General features: G+C 41.3%; 1 protein-coding gene across 1 annotated transcript in view; it reads right to left on the minus strand.

Annotated features, from left to right (window-relative positions):
- The window catches only part of ME1 (malic enzyme 1), a 1,313,190-nt gene that overhangs the window by 1,166,350 nt on the left and 127,562 nt on the right, over positions 1–19,278 (minus strand). The window contains exon 2 of the mRNA XM_086926558.1: positions 14,841–14,974. Within this exon, the coding sequence (XP_086782684.1) occupies positions 14,841–14,974 (134 nt within the window). The remainder of the gene's footprint in view (positions 1–14,840; positions 14,975–19,278) is intronic.

Raw genomic sequence — 19,278 nt, forward strand, 5'->3', positions numbered from 1 at the left:
CATGAAGAAATTAGTAGAAGAGCATTGAAATCATACTATAATAAGAGAATGGGTGTGAAGACATTTACTTTTGTACCTGGAGATTGGGTTGTTATAAAGAAAAAAGGTTTTGTTCAAAAGGGAGAGAGTAAGTATTCCAAACCTTGTAGAATGAGGAAAGTCAAGCGGAGTGTTATTATCTTGGATAATGGCACTTAGAGAAGTGTTGGTGATGTCTGTAAAGTCAAGTAGTAATGATATTGCATCTTCTTTATAAAAAAGAAAACAAATTGGTAAAATTATATTGTAAAGTCTATTGACTATATTATCCTTAGAAATTATTTTTTTTTCTAAGTAATGTAAGGGGGGAGATGTCTAGAAATATACTAGCTGACATCATGGAATGTTGTGATGTCAGCGTGTGAGGGAATGTTGACAGATCAACTGATGAAGCTGTTGAGCTGGGAGCTCAGCTGGGATGTTGTGTACAATAAAGTACTTTTAAGAAGATTTATGACTCCTTCAGTCTTTACACCAACACACAAAAACCTTAACTCATGACTTTGAAAAGGACAATCAATACATACACATTTGTGAAAAATAAACAATACAACATCAATTACAATTTTACAAAAAAGAACACTAATGGCATCACATCACTACACATAACAGACCAGACCTTTTTTATATACGGAAACATGGGGGTACACATTATTTTTTGTTTTTTAAACCAAAATAACCTGCCATGTACAGCTAAGCACCACTACATTACACCAGACCAATTGTCCTGTTTGTATACACAATTGTGCTGAGGGTTTAGTGGTAGATTCTGCTAGCTGAGTGGGTTCTACGCATTTCAGAACACAATTCGAATTCAGGGTTCTCCTCAGGACCAGGACATGGGTGAGCACTGAGAAAAATAATAAATGAACAAATTGTTTGAAATAATTTCAGCTCCCTATAATCTGGTTCCCTATATACATCCATTCAGGTAATTTAGTCTTACCTTATTTGGGAATAGGGAGAGCACTTGTCGTGTTGTAATAAAAAAAAACACAATGGGGCGAAGTTGCCTACATTTTCTGAAATTGTAAAAGAGGGGTTTGTTTACTGAAGATATAGCAGGAGTGCAGTTAATTAAAGCCGCCCAACCGACTCAAGAGCCGAAATGTGATGCATTGGTTTGGCTTTAGAAACAACCTGCCTTGTGATATTGGCCTGCAGCGCCTATCGGAGTGTTCTCATAATTCGAAAAGCTGTCACATAGACTTCGCATGAGTGCAAACCTGATGAATGTAAGTTAAATCTTAGTGAATTGTGTTGAAAATGAGGATGTATAACTAAAGCATAAATGTCGGTTAGAATGTTTGGTGTAGACTGTAATTGTGTATATCTCTCGTGTACTGAGTATTGGCTTCCCGTTTGGGGGAGAAGTGTTAAAATGTACTTATTAATGTTTGCTGTTTCGTTTAGGCCTTTTTTCCCATAGTAGCCTGATGATGGTATGTCATGACATGTTGTTGTAGATAGCGTAGCTGTCCTTTAGTTCCTTTTTTCCACAGGTCGTCGTATTTATTAGGGTATTGAACATGCGGTAAGGTCATGACCGGTGAGCAGCTATTTTAAGGTCTGAGGAGGCGGCATCATCCTTTGGAGGTGTCCGCCCAGGGGGAGGAGGGGTCACTGGCCCCTCCTAGAACTTCAGGGGCAGCTGGTGACGAAAGTTAGGGCCCTCCTTCAGTGGTTAAATGGAGTTCACAGGGTGGACCGAGTAATTAACGGGCTCGGCTGCATGGGTGGACCGAGTAATTAACGGGCTCGGCTGCATGGGTGGACTGAGTAATTAACAGGCTCGGCTGCAAGGGTAGACCGGGTAATTAACGGGCCCGGCTGCGCATGCGCACCTGCGTAAGGGCGCAGCCTGTAAGACCTCACACCGGTTAGCGACCTTGCCATATGGCCATAAATGTTAGTATGCAAAAATTTTCGGATGAGGATGTTAGATTTAGTTAGGAAACAAGCTGTATTAGAATCTTGTTAAGGCTAGCCGATCAAACTTGTCGATATGAATGTATCTAAATGTTCCTGATTATTTTTGCATAAAAAATTGTATATTTTGGATAACAATTTTATTATTTTGTATCTTAATAAATACGGCCGGGGGGTCTTGCGACCCCCCGCCTTCCAAAGACAAATCATGTTCCGTGTCGTTGTGTTCTGGGTTGATGTGGGTATGCAGGGAGAGGGGCGGTAGCAGTCACTGACCATGTGAGTATATGCAGAATATATTAACTGTGGGTGGACCCAGCGTACTTTTTTCTTTACACACGGAGTATACAGCAGCAGACTGAACGCGTTAGTTATGACATATTTTCTTTCAGTACCTAAATCGTCCAAACAATATAGAAAAACCGAGGACGCTTATTATTACATGACCGTCACTTCCGTCAAACTGACTGGTTTTACAAAAAGTGTCAGTGTGACTTACTATTTAAGAGCAATGCGGCTGCTTGGGGAGACGCATGGGGTCTTTCGGATCGAAAATTCACTCCTAGAGTAAAGAAAATGAAAAGCAGCTTCAGAATCTGCGGCTTGCTTAGTTCTCTTTTCCGCTTGCGTGTATGAGATTCCATAGTGGTACTTGCCTGCAACAATGTATCAAATTTAGCAAGGCATTCTGCCTTCTCTTCTACTCTTTGTGTTCACGTTTTTTTCGTATTGCGTAACCGGAAGTAACAGCTCTGACTGTTTTATTGTTGGATTTTGAGCATGTTCCTACTGTGGTGCCGATGCTGCATTGCATGCTGGTAAATGTAGTGTGTCCAAACCATTTTAAAACTACATATTTAAACCAAGAGGGTCTCCCAATCGTGCTAAATATTATTCAAGGTTTAAAGGTCATCCAATTGATTATTCTGTTAACATTACAGAGAGGCAAACATAGTTATCAAGGCAGATGTACTCACAATTTGTTCATTTCTGACATTTCATTTAATACCACCGTAGTGGTGTTAACACGCATAATTAAATATGCTTCTTTTGAGGTAGAGGTCTTTCAAGATCACCCCCTCTGGGGTTTTGTTTGATGACACATAACGCTGACCAAAGGAGATCTTTTTCCGTATGTTTGAACTCTTGAAAATCGGCTACTAGCGGTGCATTTTGGACTCTGTTTTTAATTCTGGAACAGTGTTGACTTATCCATTGTCTAATTTCTAGCATTGGTTTTACCAATATCCACCAGTCCACAAGGACAGGTAATGGCATATACCACATTTTTCGTCTTACACGTTGAAAACTATATGTGCTTCCACTTATCATTTCGAAGCGTGAATTCAGTACCTTCCATAGTTGAACTACATGCTTGGCATGTTCCACATTTATGGTGTACTACTACTGGTGGTAGACTCAAGAATGGCTGAAGGGAATCTGTTTTTTAGGGCGCTTCCGCTGTTGCTCTAACGATTTGTTGTCCAATACTGACATTTTTTTCAATGCAAACAGAGGTATTTGAAGGTTCTTATCAACATCATTTACCAGATGCCAATTCTGTCTAATCGTTTTCTTCAAGAAATTGATATATGGGCCAAACGTAGAGACACATACCATTCTTTCCATGGGTTTCTTCACTTGTTTTTCAAGTAGTATTTCAAGTGGTGTGTACCAAGCCCTTTTACACGAGTCTTTAAGTAGCTTAGATGGGAAGCCCTTCTCTTTAAGTTTCTCAGCGCGTTGGAATGGATTTCATAATCTTCTGTGCGTGTACAATTACGTCCAACACATAAGTACTGGCCATAGGGCAAGTTTTCCTTAAGACTCTTTGGATGATAACTTTTGAAATCTAATGCCATGTGTGATACATGATATGGCGGCCTTTGGATTCCATTTTGAAACAATAGGACAGAGAAAAGCTCATGGAGGTGAGAACTTCAAACCCTTCAGATGTGGATTCCTGAAACTCCAGGACTGGGGTGCGAACACACAAACAGGAAAAAGAGGAGTAGAACTTCCATTGTGTACATTAAAGGTCTCTTCATTTATTTGCAGTTGTATATAGCTCAAGCTCTGGGCAAAGGCACTGGAGAACTTTACATTAAAGGTCAGGGTCATTAGTTTTTTTGTGTTAACTTTTAAAGCATAGTAAATGATGACCTTACAGTGAAAAAGGACACCCAGTCACACCCACAGTCATTCTTATGGAAAACACAAAAAATACGATGTCATAGCATGAATTTTAACATAAGTGCACATATTCACTGTTAAGTACAGCCAAGAAGCTGAGAACATAATGAAAGACCATTTTCACGTTGTTAGCATCTCCACTCCAATTTAAAAAAATGGTTCCATGTATTATACATGTATCAGTGTTGCATATGACAAAAAGTATTCCAGTGCCACAGGTACATACAACACAGGCTCTACGTTACCCATACACATTTATCCCATTCATATACACACACGTTCATACATCCCCAAAGACCACACTGTCACTGAGACACTTGGCAGTCCTGTCTTAGTTCCCCTAGTCAAAGTATTTTGTTCGAACCATAATATCTGGTTTTATGGACATTAAGCTTTAAGTCAATGGATCTGGGGGTGAAGGTCTCTAGTAACAATGCGTGAGCTCCTTACCCTTCAGCAGCACATTATGATTTTCACTGATCGGAAGTACCTCTCTCTACAGAAAAGTTTGGAGACCCCTGGTATATACGTACTCTTCGTGTGTTTCATATTTTAATCTACCCTGGAGACTTTAATAAATCCATAAAACAGGTTTAAGAGGGTTGAAACTACTCAGAGACCTCAAGCATTAAGAAACAATTTTCGGGTTAATTTCCCACCAATTTCAGTGTCATTATGTGCGACAAAAGCCTTTTGTACCAGTAAATGTCAGCAGTGCAGAAACTGCATTTTGCAAGCACCCCTCACTCCAGTTTCAATAGTTTGTGAGTGCCTGGTTGGAGGGCAAATGTATCCATACTATAACAGTGTATTCTCTTTTTTTGACTACTAGGATAAGTAGTCACCGTTTTACTACATTATTAAATAGACGAGCCATTCATAGCAAAGGGCACTTCGGAGTTCAACAACAAGGGGAAAAAAATCGAAATGAAAATAGCAATCACCATAAATAAACCCTACGTTATTCCTATATATAACAACAAAGCCTGCTATCAATCACCTTGTGCCATGCATCTCGGCAGAATAAAGACTGTCTTTTCATTTTTCTGAATGTCATTCCCTAGGAGAACAGGTGTTGAACGGTACTCCTGGGAAGACTGAGCAGACCTTGTTCGGTGGCATGGACTGATGAATGAATGACTGCCTTTGTAAGTGCGCTGTGTAGAAAAAACACAGGACTCATTCGACCGACCTCTTCCCCTTCAACGTATGCAGCACGTGGTGCCGGTACTCATCCTACATCTCTCCAGCACGTGTAAGATTTCTGCTCAGAGGTGGCCCGTCGTGGCGAGGAATGTGAAGCAAACAGAAATATGGGACCATGGGCCATATGTTAGAATGTTTGTTTAAAGACGTGACCGATGTTATGGTTATTTTTACACTGACAGCCACAGAAAAGTACCACGGAAAACCAAGATGCAGGCTAAGGAGCTCGTGAAACATTACTCGTTGCAAACGGCATGGTATACGTATTTTCATATTAAATTAATGTATTTACAAGTAAACATTCCGCTTCTATATTATTTTGTCAAAGTGTTCTGTCAGCTGTGTTCGTTTATCCCAAATACCGTTCAGTATAACATATCACTTTAGACAGTGTAAAGTAATAAAGCAGAGTTCAATGGGAAGTAACTTTGTATGTCAATTATTTTATTTCGAAAGCGTGCCCCTAGTTGAGATGTGCATGCCATGCTACCGTAAGGAAACTATTCCTTGTAAAAAGCTGTTACACTCTTGTGCCTTGTCCGTGCTTGCAAGAGTGGTAAATATAATTAAATACTTAGTTGTTCACTGAATGGTTTTTGTGGAGCAAACACGAGGCCGCTGTATTCCAGTATGAATGTAATAAGTCTAGCAGCCCCATTTCTGGGGGAGTCGGATATGCTAAGCAGCCTCTGTGCATTGGTGAGATGCGACTTGTATGTGATGAAATTGCAGCAGGGCGGGAGACGAGTCCAGCTTTACACATAGGCTCAGCAGAAGAGGCTGGTCTTCATGCTTTCATTTTAAAATCTTAGGTGGGCTGATAGGTTGCTCCGTAATGGAGATCAATGTACGTGCAGCTCTGAATTGTCTCTGGCAGGGTATACAAAGGTTAAACTTGGCTGACCTCAGGAAGTGAGAGGTGCAATAAGAGTGGAAAATCATGAGAGAGTTCCAGATGCATGCCTGAGCAAAGCCTGGTAGTGCCTTGGAGATGGGCTAAGTAAAAAGTAAAGGCGACTGGTCCACAGGTCTCTGTAGCAGGTTCTCAGTCGTCTGAGCATTAATGCCGAGCCAACTGAGCATAATTTAGTGCTGGACATCCTTCAGACAGTTTACAACTATTATGGGCTCCAAGATATAAGTTAATGGGGCCAGGTAGAAGGTGAGAAGGGTCTCTGAGAGGCGGTGCTTAATTTGTAAAAAGAATAAGTGCCAGGACTCTCGTCAGGAGGCCACCACAGCTTGCACCACCCATTGCCACCTCCAGTACCACCAATGACAGCACCTATACAACTACTAACTATCACACTACTACAAGTGAGACATTTCTGACTGTTGGAGGCCCCCAGAAATATAAGAATGGCTTGGGCAGCTGGTATTATTTGTTGTTTTTAATTGTAGGTTGAATTAATAAACAACTGTTGCTCTGCTTATCTTTTAACTGCACAAAGAACAACACCATGTGGCAGCTGTCATAAGTGCCAGTGATAACAATTAAGTGCTCGTGTGGAACACTGGCAACCACTGGTTCACGTTAAGCACTGGTTAGAGGACAGATCTCTGAGGTAACAGACAATCAATGGTGATTGTGTTAGAAAAGCAAGGACCTACCATAATCTGGTGAGTATGATTGCCCATGCAGGATGTGAAACTGAAGAGTATGATTCTGTTGTCTCATGCAAACACTCAGTATATTGACAAAACACATTATGAGTGATTGTGTTGAAAGCCACCAAAAGATCAGGAGGGTGAGAACAGCTTTCAGTTACAGACAGTAAGAAGTTACTCTCCGAGATTCCAGTCTAAACCATCTTTAAAAGAAGAAACTAAGCAAGAGGATTTCATTTCCCATCATCCATCTTCACAGAAAGTGACATCACTACACTTCCCATTATCCATCTGCACAGGAAGTGACATTACTAGTGACATCTCACCCCCATTTGCGCTCCTCCCGCCTTCTAGGACCTTCTTCATGGTGTCAGCAGCGCGAATGCGAAGCTGAGGCACCGAAGGTGCTCCAAATGCAAGAACATCTGTGCCTGGACTGTGCCCAGCACCAGGAAATCTGGTCCTCCCCCTACCTGGGCTAGCCAATTGAGCTCCTCTGCATTCTCAACCCCGGCTCCTGTTCGTCACACTGTTTCCACGCTGCACCACATAACACAGAAGGCACGTTCCAATACACCACTCCTACACCAACAGCACCCAGTACAACATTCACTCACAATCACACAAACCAGCTGCCTGCCCATACTCACACAGACTAACCCCACCAACGCAACACACCACACTCACATGTATGCTCCTCAGTAAGCCCTTGTGCACCAAACACGCCACAGAGATATGGGACCTACTGCACGCCCAAGTTGTGAACCTGCTCCTTCTCACAGAAACACAACTAAACCCAATCTATGCGCTGGTCATTGCTATAGCCATCCTTGCTGGCTGCAAGATCGCTAGGCAAGACCATCATCACAAGCCCAAAGGGAGACTCCCAATCATATTTAAAGATACCATTAGCTGCACCACCTATACAGACACCCCTTCCAGCTACATGGAACACCTCATATTCAAGATACGCACCCCAGGTAAATGGTCCCTGGGTGGAACCCTTGTATACAGACCACCAGAACCCCAAACCAATTTACCCAGTGACATGACATACTTCACTGAACCCCTCATTATCAATATCAGCACCTTCTCCCTCCTGGGACACCTTTCACCTAGAAGACCACACCGACCCAAGATCTATAGCCGTTTTAGAAAACCTTGGAAAAATCAGACTCACCCAGCACAGCCCAAACCCACCCTCACCGCTGGACACATTTTTGACCCAACTTTCTCCTCTATCAGCTACATCACGGTTGACAAGCCAACTACTATGACAGACTACAAGCTCATCAGTTTCAGCATACCCATCCTGCATTATTAGCCACTACCAGACCTGCCCGCCGCTTCTGGAAAAGAATTGTAGAAGAGGAGTAGACTTCCGCTTTCTCTGTGCACCATTCCAAACACACAAGCAACTTGTCAAAAGCCATCAAGAACCTCAACAGCTGGATCACCAGATACACCCTTTGCTCCCTCAAGAGCAACCCATTGGCAAGCGTCTGACCACAGGTCAGCTGGTACTCAGGCTGATGAACCACCACTGCAAGTAACTGCAGCACAAATGGAGTACACATTAAGACACCTTACGCCTGAACCTGGCGTGTGTGCATATGTGTGCATGTGTGTGTGTGTGTGTGTGCGTGTGTATCTTTTTATAACTAGATGTTGTTCATGCTGTATAATCCTGGGTGTCCTTGTGACATGAGGTGCATTTGGCTATCTGAACTCATGAAATCAGTGCATGAGTGTTTGATTTGCTTTCTAGGGGCTGACATTGTGAGATCTGTTTAACTTTTTATGTTCCTTCCTTAACCATTATTCACATATTCTCAGTCAGATTTTGGAATCGGCAGAGTGAAAACATAAATGGAAGTGTAGCGGAGAAGAGAAGATAGATGTTATACACATGTTAACAAAATAACCCATTGCCCACTACGTTTCCAAAGTATTTTGGGGGATTGGGGTGGGATGACCAGTCCCACCAGCCTTCCTGTGGAACTACTTGATTGGTACATCAAGAACATTTCAGAATATTTTGCGAGTGCCCGTTCAGAAGTGCAATAAAAGGCATGAGGCATTCTAGCACCTTTATTTGAAAACAGCTATTTAAAATTCACCATCCGTCTCCATTTTCTTATCCAATTTGCTTTCAGGAAGAATTCTTCCAATCCAGCCAGAACGGAGGTAGGCTTACTTGCTGAATTCAATTGTTGGTGGTTACACCCTACCACTTTCAAAGTTCACCATCTGCCACCACTGAAAGGAAGTGGGCAGTGAGAGGGCACAACTTAATACTGACCAACAACAACAAAATCTTAGGACATAAGGGCAAGGGGAAAGAGACACCCCACGGACAATAGAGCATTCATTATGTATGAAAATGCAAAGGGATTTGCCAAATGTGCTACTGAAACTCGACTCTATATATTGATGTTCCTGAATACAACCATAAGAAACTCTATGATCGCCACCTCCAACAATTTCATTTATTACATGGAGCCTACCTCACTCTTAGGAAACTAGACCTAATTCACCACCATACCAACAATGCATGCCCTAGATGTGGCACATTAGATGCAGGCGTCCACTACATGGTCTTGTCCTGCCGCAAAATATTGGCCTTTTGGGCAGTCGTCACATTCCACCTTGAAGAAGATAGCCATGATTGGACTAATTTACTAGTTCCCAAGAGCTGCCTACTGGCCCTTGCACTAGTGAAGAGGGACACAGCTACCAATTGGAAATCACTCAGATGTCTCTTCAAACAGCAATGGAAAGTCCTAGTGAAATATTGTGCCTAGATAAAAATAGACTCCCTATTGCAACATAATTGCAAGGAACTGGAAAAATATGAACATACTCAGAGCTGGGAAGACTACATTGCATCCTTCTGAAACTCCATTAGCAATGGGGGTGACATCAGCCCCAGTACAACACGAGCAGCAGTAAAGCAGAGCCCCAACCCAGCAAGCCCCTAGATGGCCCAGATGCCATTGAATCTCCTCCTGGTTATGTTTTTGAATGCCCACCATGCAGAATGGGAATGACTGGAACTGTTGCTAAACATTTTACCTTGTATGGGATGCATGTCACACCAAGTACCAAATTCAACCTGCCCCTTCCCCCTTTTAATCTACTCTAGCTAATTTCGCTAATGTACTATACTGATGATGTTTTTACCACCGACCCTGCCACTCCAAGTGATTCCCCAACAGATACCAACGTTAGAACGTAAGACTTAAAAGTTCTATTCTTTCTATTCTTGTTGGGGACTTCCTCAAATAATAATATGTTCTTTACTGATGTATGTTTATACTTAGAACACAATAAAACTACATTTAAAACAGTAAGGAACTCTATAGTCATACCCTTGTCTTTAATTCCCAGTCCCACCTTATCTTTCTTTCCTTAGTTATTACCCCTCCTGTGCCACAAAACTCTTTATGACATAAAAGCAATCCTCTCTGTTAAAAGTGAATACTTTCCTTCTCTTAAATGGTTAGCTCTAAGGCAGGTATCAAATGTGGGAGTTTGTCGTGCACACCTCTTTTAATTCCATGTACTCCTACTTGTAACATAATTTTTCACTTAGTGCGTGCGCCATGGAATACGTGATCCGTCCCTTTTTCACGTTTAAAGTTTACAACAGTTGATGACGGAGTGGAACTCCACTCCAATCCATGCGCACAGCGTCAGACATATCTGGTGACATTTCATCTTATTCAGTAATTGCAACTCGTACTCTCAAATTATTCTTCATGAGGTTTTATTTTTCAAATTCTTTTCACACGTAATATGCTCATGTGTAAATAACTTCTCTTAACACGGATATGCTCCAGGCCTTTTTCTGTGCTCGTTATGACAACATTAAACATCCATGGTTGTAAGTTCTCATATTGCCCAATGCATTTCGGATTATTCAAAATCCTTCGTCAGGGGTCCACTACAAAATACAAGACATTGCTATTAGCATCTGATTTCAAATCTCTAACATTTACTCTAACACATTAACATTTCAACTAATCCATACTTCATTTTATACAAAACTTCTTAACAGCGCTTTCCCTCTAAACATAAAACTCAGTGCCCCAGTTATTAAACATGTCGAAGCATTTATCAACCTATTTAATCTATGATTATCCAGACTGCATCTAAATTTCACTCGTACCTGGTCAAGTGTAACTCTCGTCGTAGCGTTCACTAACAGATCATTCTCAAAATGCGCCTCGTAGTGCTGCTGATAAAGCACCTGTGTGACTGCCCCGCCTCTAAGGTTTAACTTCGCCCAACATTTCAATTACCCTGTGTATTACCACTCATGCCTACACTTCCCAGAATACCCTTTGACTGAGGACTTTCGCGCCCCTCACAAATCTCCAATGTGCTGCAGCTTCATCTGTAACGTTCCTCGGGACCCGCAATTCTATGCCCCGCCCTCCCTAATGCTGTCAACTAATGCGCTTAACGTTAACAAAGTTCATCGTACCAGATCTCAATTCAACAATTGCATAACATGTATGACATTTAAAGGAATATGAGAAATGTTCCAAATGGTTCGAAAAAGTCCATGAAATATTTAAAACCAGATATCCACTCGCAAGATTTCTTGAATCCTTGGATGTGCACTTTACGTGTGTGTTGATATCTTTCATACTGAGTGTTCCGTTTAGTCTTTTCATGGGTGCTACGAACAGGTGGGACAGTTGTATCAAATATCAAATGCGGGAGTTTGTCGTGCACACCTCTTTTAATTCCATGTACTCCTACTTGTAACATAATTTTTCACTTAGTGCGTGCGCCATGGAATACGTGATCCGTCCCTTTTTCACGTTTAAAGTTTACAACAGTTGATGATGGAGTGGAACTCCACTCCAATCCATGCGCACAGCGTCAGACGTATCTGGTGACATTTCATCTTATTCAGTAATTGCAACTCGTACTCTCAAATTATTCTTCATGAGGTTTTATTTTTCAAAGATTGAAATCAGATGCTAATAGCAATGTCTTGTATTTTGTAGTGGACCCCTGACGAAGGATTTTGAATAATCCGAAATGCATTGGGCAATATAAGAACTTACAACCATGGATGTTTAATGTTGTCATAACGTGCACGGAAAAAGGCCTGGAGTATATCCGTGTTAAGAGAAGTTATTTACACATGAGCATATTACGTGTGAAAAGAATTTGAAAAATAAAACCTCATGAAGAATAATTTGAGAGTACGAGTTGCAATTACTGAATAAGATGAAATGTCACCAGATACGTCTGACGCTGTGCGCATGGATTGGAGTGGAGTTCCACTCCATCATCAACTGTTGTAAACTTTAAACGTGAAAAAGGGACGGATTACGTATTCCATGGCGCACGCACTAAGTGAAAAATTATGTTACAAGTAGGAGTACATGGAATTAAAAGAGGTGTGCACGACAAACTCCCGCATTTGATATTTGATACAACTGTCCCACCTGTTCGTAGCACCCATGAAAAGACTAAACGGAACACTCAGTATGAAAGACATCAACACACACGTAAAGTGCACATCCAAGGATTCAAGAAATCTTGCGAGTGGATATCTGGTTTTAAATATTTCATGGACTTTTTCGAACCATTTGGAACATTTCTTATATTCCTTTAAATGTCATACATGTTATGCAATTGTTGAATTGAGATCTGGTACGATGAACTTTGTTAACGTTAAGCGCATTAGTTGACAGCATTAGGGAGGGCGGGGCATAGAATTGCGGGTCCCGAGGAACGTTACAGATGAAGCTGCAGCACATTGGAGATTTGTGAGGGGCGCGAAAGTCCTCAGTCAAAGGGTATTCTGGGAAGTGTAGGCATGAGTGGTAATACACAGGGTAATTGAAATGTTGGGCGAGGATAAACCTTAGAGGCGGGTCAGTCACACAGGTGCTTTATCAGCAGCACTACGAGGCGCATTTTGAGAAGGATCTGTTAGTGAAAGCTACGACGAGAGTTACACTTGACCAGGTACGAGTGAAATTTAGATGCAGTCTGGATAATCATAGATTAAATAGGTTGATAAATGCTTCGACATGTTTAATAACTGGGGCACTGAGCTTTATGTTTAGAGGGAAAGCGCTGTTAAGAAGTTTTGTATAAAATGAAGTATGGATTAGTTGAAATGTTAATGTGTTAGAGTAAATGTTAGAGATTTGAAATCAGATGCTAATAGCAATGTCTTGTATTTTGTAGTGGACCCCTGACGAAGGATTTTGAATAATCGGAAATGCATTGGGCAAAATAAGAACTTACAACCATGGATGTTTAATGTTGTCATAACGTGCACGGAAAAAGGCCTGGAGCATATCCGTGTTAAGAGAAGTTATTTACACATGAGCATATTACGTTTGAAAAGAATTTGAAAAATAAAACCTCATGAAGAATAATTTGAGAGTACGAGTTGCAATTACTGAATAAGATGAAATGTCACCAGATACGTCTGACGCTGTGCGCATGGATTGGAGTGGAGTTCCACTCCATCATCAACTGTTGTAGCTCTAAGGCATGAGCACATTCTTGCAAAAAATGAAGTATGCGGTGCACACCTGGACTTAATACGTTTAGTCAACTGTTAAACAACGATTAGACATGTGATTTGGTTTTTAAGTCTGTTTTCTGTGTGCTACACAGTGTTTGTGGGCTGCCTGTCCCTCATGTGCATTAATCATCAAAAATCAAGAGAGCTCTCTTAATGTGTGCACTACAATGTACAATTTACACGAAATTAGACAGTCTATACAAACTCATGTCAAACTAATCCTGCTAGACATGATCAAACAAAAGAGATTTCAACACAAAGTTGTTGTCAAATAAAGGTTGTTTGTTATTGCACAATCAACATTTAGATAAGGACAACCTAAGTATACATCATTCACTATAAATACGAGACTTCGGGACCTCACCTCGGTTTCCAGCGGTCTTCGACTTGTTAGTAGCTTTTTCGACATCTTAAAAGTTCCAGAGCACGCCACTATTGACTCCTTTCAGTGTTTGCATTCGCGCATTTCCCACAGATTTCAGTCTCGTATTTATCTGCTCCTATGCAATATAGTGACTCCTGAGGAAGGGACGTGGTGTCCCGAAATGCATCGGGCACCTTGGAAAGCTTTGCTTTTTTGTAAAAACATTTGAAAGTTAGAATGTCAGTTCATTGATAGAATGACAAGATTTGTTCTATACCACTGAATGATGTGTACTTAGGTTGTCCTTATCTACATGTTGATTGTGCAATAACAAACAACCTTTATTGGACAACAACTTTGTGTTGAAATCTCTTTTGTTTGATCATGTCTAGCGGGATTAGTTTGACACGAGTTTGTATAGACTGTCTAATTTCGTGTAAATTGTACATTGTACTGCACACAGTTACTCAGGTGAGAGCTCTCGATTTTTGAGAAGCACATTCTTGCCTATGTATTACAATTATACCATATTTAATTTTTCTTTAGTATTTTTTTCTGAATTGCAAATGACTCATTACTTGAAAATCACGTTAATAACAATGATATTAACAAAGTCAACATTGAAAACATATCCTTAGCACTGCTGAGTACTTGTAAACCCCATACTATTAACAACTTGACAACATCAGTAAATGCTTATGCCAGGTAGGCAATTCATGATTTTCAGAGATAATATTTCTGAGATAATTATACATGCAATGGATCTTGTTGGAATGTCTGTAATGAGTTTGTCATACTGAAAACCTGTTTTGGAGTAGTCTTTGAGGACCCTAAATAAGTAGTCACAATTCAGAAGAATGAATAATATCACAATTGTTGACATACTGCAATATATATAAAAGCACCATCAGCATCTGATTTTTCGAATGTGTTTACCTGTCAAGATCTGAATTCTGCAATTCAAAGTTCCTAAGCACTCTCATGACCTGAACATCTTGGCTCAAGAAGCAAGGAGGCAGCAATCCATGAATGCCAAGCTGGAGCCTTTCTTCCAGGGAAAATGCCATACCCTGTGAGGGAAGAGTCATTATGAGCAACACACTTAAACAATTGTCATACATGTAGGCAGATGTTAAGTTTTACATTTAAGGAATACAAATAATTATATTTAGTTTGCAGATTATTTGATAACATTATTAAAGTGTAAACAGTTGCTTATTAAGAATACTTAACTTTCATTGATTAATTCTAAAACTGCGCCAGCAGTTCCAATGAAATAATATTATGGACCATTGATTGTATTGCTCGAATTCTCACACTGGGCATCGAACATGAAATAACTAGAGTGCTACTGTGATATTCCAATCCCTAGTATTTGCTATAATAATGCTGATATGTTGAATGTTTACTGATGATAATATTTTTTGATACTTTAACTTTAAGGATTATACGCTGGCATCTGCAGCTCGAGTTTCCAACCCAACATTTTTGTTGATAGACCATTCTCTTACGTGAGAGCCCATATTTTTGGTAGATTTCAAATAGCTAAAAGGAATGAGACTGAGCTCTTTACACAGTCTATAAAATGTTTGAATAAGTTATCTTGTTTATCATGTCTGCTTGTGAAAGGTTCTTTAAATCGACGAAAGATGCCTTTAACTAACCTTGTTTGAGACAAGTACTGAGAAACTGAAGATATAAAAGACGTGCTATTATCTAGGAAACAAAAGAGGTGGTGATTAAAAAACGTAATTAAAGATAAATGCAAAATATGATTATGACAAATTGTTAAGCAATGTCGAAGATAGTAAGAACGTAGCACCAAAAGCATTTTTGAGGTTAGTTTGAAGTGGCATTGCAAAGAGGCCATGGGCCTCATTTATGAGAAATGACACATCGCTGGGTGAAAGCAACGATGCGTCACTTCTCAGTGCGCACTCCTTGCGACATGATTGATGCGTCATATTTATAATATGACGCATCATGTCGCAAGGAGTTACAGATACGTCAGTATTTCTGACGTATCTGTAAGCGCAAAAGTGACGCATTGCTGGAGTGTGTCACAAAAGTGACGCAACTCCAGCAATGCCTCCTTTCACATGGGGCAAGCCCCATGTGAAAGGGCCTGCGTCAGTCTTACGCCTGCTGTGAGGCAGGCGCAGGATTTTGACGCAACGGTGTCCTAAAAGTGACGCAGTGAAATCTCATAGATTTCACTGCGTCACTTCTACGACCGTTCCTTGCGTCAATACGCCCCCCTTGCATACATTATACCTGGCGCAGGTATAATGTGGCGCAGGGGTTTACAAAGTGACGCATCTACCTAGATGCGTCACTTTGTAAATATGACGCAACAAGGCGCATTTTTTACGCCACTGGTGCGTCACAAAAAGTGACGCACCGGCGGCGTAAAAGTGACGCAAGGGGTCATAAATGAGGCCCCATGTGAATAGTCTTCGAGACTTTAGATAAATCTTGAAATAAACATACTTACACATTATATAATAGTAACCTGAATCTGGCATTAAATTCTGATCCATGAAATACATATATGAAAGATTACAAATGTACACGTTATACCTTTAATTAAATATATCAAACCATTTTGAAACTGAGCGCTTCGATAACCTATCAATTTCCAAGATTCTTCTTTATGAGCTGCAAATCTGGATTGAATATAAAACAATGTATCAAATGACCCAATGACCTTTGATTAAGGGTCATAGGCAGAGCAAGGTGGGCAGTGTTAAGTCTTCTTGCCAGTTAGACCTTAGATCTGGGTCTTTTTGCCAGTCAGACATTAGATTCACATGCTGTGCAGGTCCACTGCACCATAATTGATTCCAGAAAGGCTCATTGTAATCACGCTTAATATAGAGAAAACTGTCTCCCTTAGGCTTGCAATGAGGATTAATGAATATTTCAGTCCACCTACATTCAAATATGTGAGTGCATATTCATGAAGAGCAAGTTATTGACCTTCGGTAATGCCTTATCTGGTAGAGACAATATCTTGCCACAGATTCCTTAACTTTGAATTCCCCCAGGTGTCGGGTTGGAGCTGAAACATTTTTCAGGAGAACTACCCCTGCACACTGGTAGGTGGCATCAGTTGGCTTCGCGTGGTATAGTCGGTACTGTGCGCGCTGGAAGCAAAGCCAGTGTCCTGTAAGACCTCAGGAGGCTGCTTCTTTGCTAGTGTGTAGTAGATCTTGATACAGAAAAAGACCCATCAAGAGAAGGTCCATTTCTGCACTGTTCAACCTTTCTTCACACCAACATACCCCATGAAGAGTTGCTTGCCCACCTGGAACACCTGTGTGTGGTCAAGGTAGAACAAAAATGCTGTTTTAAGGTTCAGACGGTGGAGTAGCTCCACCGGAGTGTAGATAGTGGGCAAGGTGACAGATTGACCTACATGAAATGGTGTTATAACTGTTGTCAGGAGAAAGGCCCTAGTGAGAAGCACCAGCTTGGCAGGAAAAACTGATAGAAAGGGAGGCTTGGATGATAATACCTGCATCTCACTCACCCTCTGGACCAATGTGATTGTCACGAGAAGGGTTGTTTTGACGGTGAGCAGCCTAAGAGGACAATTGTGTAAGGACTCGATGGGAGCACACATCAGAAATGTGAGACCCACACTAAGGTCCCACTACGGCATAATGAAAGGAGATGGTGGGAACATATGTAGAAGACCTTTCAGAAATATATTTACAATGAAATATTTAAATAAGGAAGGTTGGTCAGACAGCTGCAACAAAGCAGACAAGGCAGAAAGATACCCTTTCAGAGATCCCAGAGCAGAGCCCCGCTAGGCAAGGGTCAAAATAAAAAGTACAATATCCAAAAGGGAGGCAGAAAGAGGGTCAATAGACTTTTCTGTACAATATGATACAAACATTTTCAATCTGCAGTCATAAACCGTCTCGGTGGAAGGACACTTGGCTGACAGAATAACGTTACAGACTTCAGGAGGATGGACGAAAGCTCTTAATTGCCGCCACTCAATATCCATACAAGAAGATGAGGACTTGATGGGTGCGGGTGGAGGACTCTCTCCTGCTGCTCTGACAGATCCTCCTGAAGGGGCAGCCTCATGAAAGGATCGATGTTGATGTTAAGAATCTCTGGATACCAGAGTCTCCGTGCCTAGTCTGGATCTTCTTGAGAACTCTAGGCAAGAGTGGATGGGCTGAAAGACTTACAGGAGGCCTGAGTTAGACTCAAGATGAAAAGCGTCTGCGAATGAGAACTGCATTGGAAATTCTTCAAGTGCGGAAAACTGCTCATTTTGTGTGTTAGACCAAGTTTTGCCTTTTAAAAAATTTGTATTGTGCCCACATTTCTGTGGGCACAATACAAATTCTGGCAATTTGTTTTCTTGTAAATCCCTTGGCTTCCACATTTCAGTGGCATTGAGCGCTGATTGGCTGCCCAAGGGCCAATCAGACACGCCCGTTATTGCCCACCGTCTATTTGAATTCCATCCAATGCATATGCACAGCGGGCGCGCCAAAGGCAAGCCCATCTGCGCCCGTCCGCACCGGGCCGCTGCCAGCGGCCAACCACTCTGCCCAGAATCAAGACGATAGGTATGTTTATACTCGCTCAGATTTGTTATCTTTGGATACTATTTGTTCGAGTTGTCCAAAGCATCCCTGGATCTTGCCTGTGGAATCCTTACAGTGTGATTACTATTGTTCAGCTTTTAAAATGATTGGCAGCGGGATCTCTTCTTTTAATTCATCCGAGGTTAGATTTCTGAGCTTAAACTGCCGCTGTCTTGTTAAACATCATGCCAAGATATGTGACCTTTTAATGGATGAACGGCCGGATGGCCTATTCTTAACTGAAACGTGGTTAACTCAGGACTCAGGTGCAGTGGCCTGGGTGGCGCTCCCTGCGGGCTACACTATGTATCAACTTAACCGCCCTGTGAATCGAGGATGGTGGCATTGCAAAAATTCTTAAAGAGACTTTTACATCTAGCTTTAAGAGGGAGGAGATTGCGGGATCTGAACCATAACTTCACAGTTTCTGGGTTGCTTATCTACCGCCCTCCAGGGCCATCAAAAACATGGAGGGAAGCCCTGATGAATAAAGTTTCCATACTTGCGTGTAAATCAGCAAACTTTACCATTCTGGGCGATCTAAACCTCCATTTAGAAGATAGTGATAAATCTGATATTGCCTGTTTTCTGGCAGATTAGGAGGCCTGTCAATTGACACAATGGGTGGCAGATAGCACTCAGATCGCTGGGTATTTGCTGGACCCTATCTTTTCCAATTTGGACACTATAATTGTGTCTCCATCGGTTCCTCTGGGCTGGACAGACCATTTCCTGGTCTCCTTTTCCCTTTGTTGGCCGGG

Source organism: Lissotriton vulgaris, chromosome 6, assembly GCF_964263255.1.
Source record: "Lissotriton vulgaris chromosome 6, aLisVul1.2, whole genome shotgun sequence".
Lineage (NCBI taxonomy): Eukaryota > Metazoa > Chordata > Amphibia > Caudata > Salamandridae > Lissotriton > Lissotriton vulgaris.